Genomic DNA, 10,826 nt, shown 5'->3' with positions numbered 1-10,826 from the left:
GAACGGACAAGGAATAAGATGAAATTGTTTTTAAATCGATTTCGGAAATTTAGTTTTAATCATAATTTTTATATTTTTAATTTTGAGAGGTTGTTTTTAATCCAAATATAACATATTTATATGTTTTTTGAATCAGAAAATGATCAAGAATACGATAAACGTAATTTTGGATCGTTTTATAAAACAATACTTTTAATTACAATTTTCAGATTTTTAATGACCAAAGTCATCAATTAATTTTTAAGCCTCCAAGCTGAAATGCAATACCAAAGTCCGGCCTTCGTCGAAGATTGCTTGGCCAAAATGTCAATCAATTTTGATTGAAAAATGAGGGTGTGACAGTGCCGTCTCAACTTTTACAAAATGCCGGATATGACGTCATCAAAGACATTTATCGAAAAAATGAAGAATACTTCTGGGGATATCATGCCCAGGAACTCTCATGAACAATTTCATAAAGATCGGTCCAGTAGTTTATTCTGAATCGCTCTACACACACACACACACACACACACACACACACACACACACACACACACACACACACACACACACACACACACACACACACACACACACACACACATATGCAACTACATGAAGAAGACAATGTATCCTTCATAGGACATGACACAATGAGACCTGAAATACATCTCCGTGCTGAAGTACACCCAAACAGTAAAGGTTCCAGTATCATCGTGATGAAGTACACCCAAACAGTAAAGGTTCCAGTATCATCGTGATGAAGTACACCCAAACAGTAAAGGTTCCAGTATCATCGTGATGAAGTACACCCAAACAGTAAAGGTTCCAGTATCATCGTGATGAAGTACACCCAAACAGTAAAGGTTCCAGTATCATCGTGATGAAGTACACCCAAACAGTAAAGGTTCCAGTATCATCGTGATGAAGTACACCCAAACAGTAAAGGTTCCAGTATCATCGCAGCAAACATCGGACGTCACACGTACCAGATGCTCTGGGAAGTCCCCAAAAATAACAAACGGAAGCAAAGCCTGTACAACAAAAGCAAGATACAACATGGAAGCTACTACTCAAGAACGGGACAAAGACCAAGCCCAGAACAAAGAAGAGGATATAATGACATCAAAAAACAACAACTGGGAACCCGGAATACAATCGACATCAGACGGAACAATGCCTATGTAAACCATCATGAGATTGACAAGCATCCAACTAGAAATCGTCCTTTTGATTCTTCAAACATCAACAGAGGTCAGTACAATGACACTCCCTTCTTCAAAAGAGAACAATCTTTGGAAAAATACAGGAGTTACAGATCATGGTACGACGAAAACAACACGAGAAGGAACAGGTATTTGCCACACAACAGGGAGAGATACACAAGACAAGATGAGAACTCATACAGATTTGACTACAATCAACCTTTACATTATGACAACAGAGGAAACATGAGCTCACGAAGGCAAGGGTACTGGAGATATTAACTCTCTCGCCTAACATTACACAAACGTAAAACAAGCCTGGAAATGAATTTGCTGAACCACTAAATGATTGATTAAACCAACCGCGAGGCGAACAGGTGCGTCAGGCTTGCGTCCAGAAAAAAAAATGTGTGTCAATGTGTTTTACCAGAAAAACACCTCGTTTACGCACAGCCCTGTCACGTACAGCAAACCATCAGAATTATGTTTAAATCAAACTGTTCTAACGCTCTCAGGTCAACCTTTTAAAATCCGCTAGGAGGAGGTTCTGGTGATTTTAATTGGAAATAGAACCTGGTGCTCGCTCGTGTGAATAGTCAAAATGATTCTGGTGATTGGGGGTAATGTGGGAATAGGAACGACTGGAATAAACACTTGCGAACTTTATTGCTAAATTAGTTAATGTTGTCAGTAATTATTGTGATTGCCATGGAAAACTTGCTTGCGTCTTATGAGAACACTAAAGTGTAAATGTTGAGGATCGAAAGAGGAACATGAGTTTTGATAGTGACTGCAATTGATGTGTGAACCTTGGGACCGAGACAAATAAATACAAATAAATACGAGAATTCATAACCCCCACATATCTGACCACAAGGCGACTCAAGGCACACTCATACACATTCTTTCGCACTCCTGGAGCTCCTTTCAACAACGCATGTTAGGCGCGTGAACAGAACTCAGGAGGAAGCATGCTGGGTATTTTCGTGTTTCTATAACCCACCGAACTCTGACATGGATTACAGGATCTTTTCCGTGCGCACTTGGTCTTGTGCTTGCGTGTACACACGAAGGGGGCCGGGATAAGGCACCAGCAGGTCTGCACATAAGTTGAATTGACCTGGGAGATCGGAAAAATCTCCACCCTTAACCCACCAGGCGGCCGCGGCCGGGATTCGAACTCACGACCTTCCGATTAGGAGGCCGACGTTTTACCACTGCGCCACTTCGCCAGAGAGATAAATTACAACTACCATGGGATTCTAGAATAGCAATAAAAAAACCTAATTGTGATTGCCATGGGAACGTTGGACGTCTTATGAGAACATTAATGTTGATGGGAAATAAATTACAACCACACTCACAGTTCTAATAGTGATTGGGACTAATGTGCGAAGTTAAGGACCGAGAGAGTGAAATGAATGTTTTTTGATTTGTCGCCGGATAGATTCTATCGATTTTGTCCGTGACAGGTGAAGCAGCAAATCTCCCCCACGCCTTTATCACTCTTGCTCCGCTGAACGCTTTATAAGCAGCTTTCACGAAGGAGAATAAGTAAATCGTTCCTTCTTTATCGCTACCGTCGATCATCGTCGTCTGTGTGGGGATGACTTTTCCAGACAAATTTAAAGTCATGACGTTTCCTCTGTTTTCCTCAGTAACGCTAACTTCTGCTGCTTCAACTTTGATGTTGTCATCGCCACAATCTTCGACAACATCATCATCAGCATTATCGTCACCATTCACTGAAACAGAATCCTCGTCGTCATCACCTCCATTAGGTCTGAACGCTATGACAGAGATAGGAGTCACCCAATACTTTGAGAAGCCCGCCGACCTGAACACTTACCCTGCGTACAGCGCCTCAGTCCTTCTCAAGCAAGTTCTCCTGCCGGTGGTTCTACTCGTGGGGACAGTGGGGAATGTCTTCGTGTTGATCGTCAACCGACGCTTACCCTCACTCAACAAGTCCAGCATTTATCTGTACTTCTCGGCCTTAGCTGTCACCGATATCTTGAACTTGTGGACCGCTATTTTCTGGGTGCTGGACTCTCTTGGGTTCAAGCTCAACTCGGGGAGTTACGCGCGTCACGGGTACTACAGGCACGTCGTTGTGGACGCTGTGTGTCGTGTGCGAGTGTGGAGTGCCTACGCTCTAGGCCAGATGTCCGCCTGGCTTCTTGTTTCCATGACGACGCACCGAGCGCTGGGCATTCTGTGGCCTTACAGGACCAAGAACTTGCTGCGTAAAAGAAACACGGGTATCGTTATTGCTGTCATCGTCACGACCTGCACGATCTTCAACGCTCACGTCTTCTACGGGCACTCGATGGATTTCCATGGCAACGCCACCGAGAGCGAGTGTTTCTTCAGCTTTACCAGCGACTGGTATGATCACTTTTTCAACCGTGTTTGGGTGTGGATGGATATTGTTTTCTCTACTCTCATCCCTTTTGTTTTCCTCTTCGGAACCAACACCATTCTCATCCGAAAAGTCAGCAGATCTTTGAAAGAAGCGAGAGAGAATTTCGCCGCCGGAAGTTCGGGAGAATTCAAATTACGTGACCGGAAGCTGAGCTCCATGTCCTTGACCTTGATCACCATGTCCGTGTCCTTTCTGCTGCTGACGTCACCGATTTGTGTGTACATGATCATGCAGAACACGCTTCTTGCTGACGCAGCGGATGACGTCGAAGTGTTTGTCACCGGACAGTTGGTGTTTTCTTTGGCAATGGTGTTATGGTACACCAATTGTGCCATCAACTTTTATCTATATTGCTTGACTGGGTCAAAATACAGGGCGGAAATTGTGAGATTATTTCGTTGTGGCAAACCAACAGAGGCAGCTTCGCGAGAAGGAGACATCAGCCCGTCTTCGGTGGGATTCTAACAATTTTAACCGAACGTTATGTTATTGCAAAACGGGTGGTATATATGAAAGTAAACTACCCGAGCAGTTAAAAAGAAAAGCAAAGAAACAGTTTCCCATTAGTGACATGTAAAGCAAAACTTTTACGGTTAAACCGATGCCAATCTGCAGCAAAAACTATAAATGTACGCAGGATTATGTCGTCATAAGTTTATGTCGTCATGGCCTAGTTGTCATTACCATCCTGAAGAAGCCAGCGACTGACTGACGAAATATTGATGAAGAATATACCCAAAACTGGTGTCTGTTGTGTATTCTTTTGTTTTGATGTTTACACAGGATATCAGAATAATCTGTTGGTCACGCTGACCTCTGAGAAGCACGTGCATCACAGCTACTACTGGCACGTTTGCATAAGCGCCAATCTGCCTCAGACGCAGGTCGATGACATAATCGCTCAAAGTTATTGGTTTCTTGGCGGATAATTGGTTATCGATACGGCTCACGAATCAAGCAAGAAGAAGGAAGTAAATAAACCAGCCAAAAATAAATAATAAATACGCAAATCTATCTTGTCATCAGCTTACCATGAAACCAGCCACGTAAGAAGTAAATCAATCAATGGAAATAAAACGTACGAGGTAATCGATTCGAACATCAGAAGTACTGTATACATGTGCTGATCGATCTGATCAAAATGGTTGGATATGTGCGATACTGGTTACGAATTGTATGAATACCGATTTGTTTTCTCTCGATTGTGCGAGTTTATTAAGCTTATTAAAATCAACAGCATTGTCATTGTTATGGCATGTGTGAGTGTGTCTTTGGATCTGCACGCGCGCGCGCGCGTGTGTGTGTGTGTGTGTGTGTGTGTGTGTGTGTGTATGTGTGTGTGTGTGTGCGTGAGAGAGAGAGAGAGAGAGAGAGAGAGAGAGAGAGAGGGAGAGAGAGAGAGAGAAAGAGAGAGAGAGAGAGAGAGAGAGAGAGAGAGAGAGAGAGAGAGAGAGAGAGAGAGAGAGAGAGAGAGAGAGAGAGAGGAAGAGAGGAAGAGGGGGAGAGAAACACACACACACACACACACGCACGCACGCACGCACGCACAGACACACACACACACACACAAACACACACTGTGTCAATATCCAGAATTAAATGTATTTGATCGAACTCAACGATCTATCAAATCATTTTAATCTCGCATTCTGGTTAGTCCGTGCGTTTGCATTTCGATGGCTTTGTTTCGGAATTATTACTGCATCGTTTTAACTGAATATATCTAATTTGAATTACCGATTGATATTGTTGGTGGCTTTCCCCGTGTTTGATCTGCTTTAATATGCACAAACTAAACCTTTGACTAAACTTGTCCTGTTTGCAGTTGATTACGAAGAAATGCACACGCAGACTAACAACACAGACAAGAACTAAATAAATAAAACGCGCTCTGTAACTCGAGCATCTGATCTCTCTCTCTCTCCTCTACTTTCTCTTTTACACACACACACACACACACACACACACACACACACACACACACACACACTCTGGCACCACCACTCTAAAAAAACAAAAAACAGAGACACTAAAATAAGCCACCACACAACCCAGTCAAACAAAGACACACAAGCAAAGGAAGAAGGTACATGATTTATGCGTATTTTTTCTGTCAAAACTAATCCCAATACGTACTGTTTTGGCATCTCCACTCTCGCTCTGGCACTACCATTCTTACTCTCACTTCTCCTATATCATCCACGTTGGTTTGTCATCATTTTCACGAGTTTTCAATCATAACCAGCTGGGGAATAAATAACGCTGTTCCCCATGTAACAAATCGAGGTGGTGTATGGGTTTGAGCTTTCAGGTGAAACGTGGATTGTCAAAGTAAAAGCCAACGAGGCTGATTGTTTGATGTGTGGAACCATCGCGACTTTGGATTCGTGTTTCCGAGGACAACGATTGTAAGCATTCACTCTTAAAGACACAATCAATGTTGATGATAATTGCTGCGACTCATGTTCAATTTTCAACTTATGTCTGTAATCGAAAAATTGACAACAAGCGTAATAAAACACTTAAAAGAAAAGGAATATGCTCAAAACTGACTGAATAAGATAGCAGCTCTGTACATTTTCAGACTCGAAGAACAGCGACGAACAAGTTACGTTTGACGTCACAGACAAGTATGACGAGTTATCTCGAACTTCCTTGGATAAAGATGAAACCGAAGACGATATGGTCCCCGAGAACCAACAAAAAACCTGGTCTGTCAACAAGCCACCAAACATCTTATAATGTCGGTTTTGCCTCTGTAAGGCGAAAATACAACATTTAGTCAAGCTGTCGAACTCACAGAATGAAACTGAACGCAATGCAATTTTTTCAGCAAGACCGTATACTCGTAGCATCGTCAGTCCACCGCTCGTGGCAAAGGCAGTGAAATTGACAAGAAGAGCGGGGTAGTAGTTGCGCTGAGAAGGATAGCACGCTTTTCTGTACCTCTCTTCGTTTTAACTTTCTGAGCGTGTTTTTAATCCAAACATATCATATCTATATGTTTTTGGAATCAGGAACCGAATAAGGTGAAAGTGTTTTTAAATTGATTTAAAAAAATTCAAATTTTTCAAAATTTCAAAATTTCAAAATTCAAAATTGATTTCAAAACTTGACTAAATGTAAAAAGAAAGAGAAAAAAACCACATTTGTCAGTCACACTGAATTACAATAATGTCACAGGGTCGCATCGCAAATTAGGAGCTGCCCCTTTTTTATAATCTACCTTTCCCAGTCCCCTATAAGTATAATAAATTCATTCTAACAAATCTGTTCGTCCACTTTGTTCCAGCACAAATCTTCCGATATCAGCAAACATGTCGGAACCCGCCTTCACGGCTTCTGGGCTGGAGAGGGATGCCGGGGTTTTGGGTTTCCGAAAATGAACCGCGCGAACCTCTGCTAGACTAAAAGGTGGTGCGGATTCAGACTGGTCGTTGTCGTTGTCGATGTCGCTGTCGGTGGTGGTGGTGGTGGTGTCAATTTCGTTCCAGGCAGGATGGCACACGCCGTGAGAGCAGATTGCCTGAAAGAGAGTTTTGCAGTGAATTATTAATTCACTGGAAACAAAAATGTTTCGCTTTTGAACACATTTACACCACTTTGTGACATTTAGTACATATTTCAACTAGTGTTCATTTAGGGGTCGAGGCAGATCCTATATCATTAATCATAGATAAAGGATTTCCTTTAACAAAATTATGGTGATGTTTTGATAAGCTAAATTATTACCAACGATGACGCATAGCTAAACCTGTCATAATCCTCCACAGAAATAAAAGGATCAAATATAAAGAGTAAATGATAAAAATGAAGAAATATTAATCGTCCCTTCTCGTCACACACACACACACACACACACACACACACACACACACACACACACACACACACACACACACACACACAAACACACACACACACATACACACTGACTAACTGACTTTGGGGTTTTACGTCCTCTCAGGTAGCTAGGACCTATTTGGGACATGATATGTTTATACGCTGTTACACACACACTTTTCAACTGAAATATAATTAATCTAAAATGAATTAAAATACAAACAGGACTGTTCAGAAACCTGGGATTTTATAGCTCACCTGCAAAAAAACATCGAGGTAGAGAGTGTCAGGGAACCACTCATACGTTCTATACGGCAACAACACGGCGTTGAAGTTCCAGTCAGTGTCCCGGAAGTAGCGATAGGTGGACATAACGTGACGTAAGAAGGGGGAATGACGTCTGGCTATGATGACGCCGAGGTTCAGTGTGTCGGGCCATTCTCCATAGCTCGGCCACTCCGGGCAAGCCACGGTGGGATAGCCGAGAAGCCAGTCTGGGACTTGGTTGACCCAAACCACATCCGTATCCTGGTACACGCCGCCATATTTGTACAGTACGTTGTATCTGAAATAGATAATTATAAATATGAGTTATTATTAAATATGGCATATGCTGACTGCGAGCAAATGAGAACAGACATGTCGAGAAAAAAATGGATATCAGCATGATATTCGACCATCATCAATTGTGACCCTCCACTACGGAATGAGTCGCATGTCACCTTTGCATGATTTTCATAGTTTTACATTTTCCTAAAGAGTTTTTTATGCTCTATCCAGTGATGAAAACCGTTTTAGAAAAGAGCGAAAACTGTTTGAGTTATAAGCCTGTGACTAAGGTGACCCTCACACTGTTACCAGACACTCCCCGGACTTATATTAAGCCTAGCGCAGAACCGCGCGAGGTGACATGCGACTCATTTCGTGGTGGAGGGTCACAATTTCGAAGCGACCCCACGGAGTGGACAGAACATCTGCAATGGGGATTGAATCGTTCCTATCTGATCATGCCTGTCAATCAAAGCATTCTCGTGACCTGGGTCAGCCAATCACACACTTGACGTGATGAATATTAACAGGTGAAATGCGCTCACACAACAATCTCACAAAATAAACCATGTTGAACATGCGTTTCATTTGCTTCGATTGTTCTTGTCCAAGCGACAGATTCAGAACTGGTCAACATCGGACAGACAGGAAATGACATAACTATATATCTGAAGTACATTGAATGACGCAATTTCACTTGATTCTTCAGAACTTCGACAATGACTTGTTCAAGTGAGGTGGTCGGCATTGCACACTCAGAGGGTGGGTGGTGCCTTGCCGTTCTGTAAAGCAACCACCGACAAAACAGGCTTTTCGGTATTCTTAAACAAAAGGTGTATTATCTGACAACATTTGAAGTGTCACTCTTTAGAACAAGTCACGCTGATATTGTTGATTTAAATGATTACTATGTCTCGTTTATTTTTAGCGTGCTAAACAAAAAGCGTTCCAGTCTGACCGCTATAACATTTAGTGGGTCATCTAGAACCAGTCCTGATTGGTCAAATAGCATTAAAAATTATGGTGCACTGGAATCGTATTAAAGGCTGCTGAAAGACGATGTCAGGGTGCTCCTTTCTGCCATAACCATGATCTACGAAGAGAAAGTCACACCTACCGAATGACATCTCTGACATGCGAGGGAACCTCCACAGGCTGCTGAAAGACGATGTAAGGGTGCTCTACGCTGCCCATACCATGATCTACGAAGAGAAAGTTACACCTACCGAATGACATCACTTGCATGCGAAGGAACCTCTACAGGCTGCTGAAAGACGGCGTCTGGATGTTCCACGCTGACGAAGGTGACGTTCTGCATACCGAGCTCGTCCCACCAGGGTCCTCGCGGCACGACGTCACCGTGCACGTACACGTGATCCATGCCTGCCACGTGCAGCGCGCTCAGCACACTGAACAACAAGTTGAGAAGGAGGTATATGTTATTGAACGCCAAAACTGACTTTAAACCCAGTAGAATCTACCGGTAGATCAGTACAGATTTTGGAAATCTACCGGTAGATTCTACCGAGTAAAACGTCAGTATCGGCGCCCGTGGGGGCATTTTCTACTTGGTATTTTTATTGGCCAATGACGGAGCTTCCTGCTCGGTGAAAATCTACCGTTATCTCAAGCTCCTATTCGCACAATTTCTACCGCTATTTTCAAGAGAGCCAATCCAGTGCAGAGATACCCGGTATATTTGCTAATCTGCTGGTAGATTCTACTGGGTAAAAAGTCAGTTCTGGCGTTCCATAGTATGTCTCCTCTATAAACTACCCCGTCATAGTAAAAACCTAGGCAGATGCGTTTCTAAGTGCAGATCTTTGTGATGATACCGTTTATTGTACAGCCAGTTATATGACTGAAACGGCTATACATTCCCCCGGCTACCATATTCAACTAACAGATATATTGTTTTACATCAGACAGTGTCTGTACAGTGGAACCTACATCACACACACACCCAAAAATCAAATTCACAAAAGCAAGGTTCCCGCATTACAATCGACAGAAAATCAGAACAGCTAAAACGGAACAAGTTTTGCATGCCATTGGACAGAACAAACACATTTGTATCCAAAACAGTCAGTTTAGGTTCACCTATCTGTCTAACAATAACGTTATAGCATGCTGAACGGTGTAGGAGTCAATCCTCTCCGAAACCGTAAAAGGCTGTTTTTGACAAACTTAGCGGGTAATAAGAAAAAACACCATGGTATACTTTAGACACTCGTCAACCCATTGCCTTCAAACTTACGAAGCTTTGTGCTGTTGTAACCGTGTGCCGAAACACTACGATCACCTCGGGAAGCGAAGTGCAATCAAACAGGATTGAAAATGTTAGGGCTAATTTCTTAGCCCTATAAAAACTGTTATGCAAACCCGAAGGTTTCCATGAACATACAGACAAGTTAAAATTAATATTAAAAGTCCTACGGTTTTGAGCCATTAAGGACTTGAGTGTTTGTCCGCTTTCAAAAAGAGGAAAGAAAGAAACAAAAAATAAGGAGAGGAGGGCAGGGGGTGGGGTTGAGTTGATAATGCTCTGTGGAGACAATCGGAAACCACCAGACCCCATCACAAACAGAATTCTACAATCCACTGGTGTTGACTTTTAAAGGCCAACAACTCGGGTGCAGAGTCTGCTGTGAAAGGAGCGGTAGCCTCCCCTGTCACAATCGCCCCCGTTTGAAATGAACTTCGTCCCGAAGTTCCGAACCGGGGGACCACTGTCACTCCCAAGTTCGCAGAATGGGAACAGCACGAAAATGTTCAGTGGTCATATTATGCCATTACCTGAACATATGCCGAGTCCCATCCTG

The 10,826-nt window shown here is 42.7% G+C and overlaps 2 protein-coding genes across 4 annotated transcripts in view; one reads left to right on the top strand and one right to left on the bottom strand.

Annotated features, from left to right (window-relative positions):
* The first annotated feature begins 682 nt into the window (after positions 1-682).
* On the top strand, positions 683-4,844 carry LOC138946040 (lysophosphatidic acid receptor 6-like). Its single transcript, XM_070317564.1, has one exon. It carries the CDS (start codon positions 2,794-2,796, stop codon positions 4,075-4,077), a length of 1,284 nt encoding a protein of 427 aa, XP_070173665.1. The 5' UTR covers positions 683-2,793; the 3' UTR covers positions 4,078-4,844.
* An 849-nt stretch (positions 4,845-5,693) lies between these two features.
* The window catches only part of LOC138983615 (uncharacterized), a 12,056-nt gene continuing 6,923 nt past the window's right edge, over positions 5,694-10,826 (bottom strand). For all 3 annotated transcript variants that reach the window (XM_070356891.1, XM_070356889.1, XM_070356890.1), the window contains exons 4-6: positions 9,231-9,413; positions 7,714-8,020; positions 5,694-7,138 (exon numbers count right to left, since the gene is read on the bottom strand). In XM_070356891.1, coding sequence (XP_070212992.1) covers positions 6,869-7,138; positions 7,714-8,020; positions 9,231-9,413 — 760 coding nt within the window. In that variant the 3' untranslated portion in view covers positions 5,694-6,868. The remainder of the gene's footprint in view (positions 7,139-7,713; positions 8,021-9,230; positions 9,414-10,826) is intronic.

Source organism: Littorina saxatilis, linkage group LG13 (genome assembly GCF_037325665.1).
Source record: "Littorina saxatilis isolate snail1 linkage group LG13, US_GU_Lsax_2.0, whole genome shotgun sequence".
Lineage (NCBI taxonomy): Eukaryota > Metazoa > Mollusca > Gastropoda > Littorinimorpha > Littorinidae > Littorina > Littorina saxatilis.
This window is presented reverse-complemented; position numbering and strand designations above follow the sequence as displayed.

Coding starts and splice junctions, on each gene's coding strand:
- LOC138946040 (XM_070317564.1), top strand. CDS start 2,794: ATGACTTTTCCAGACAAATTTAAAGTCATGACGTTTCCTCTGTTTTCC.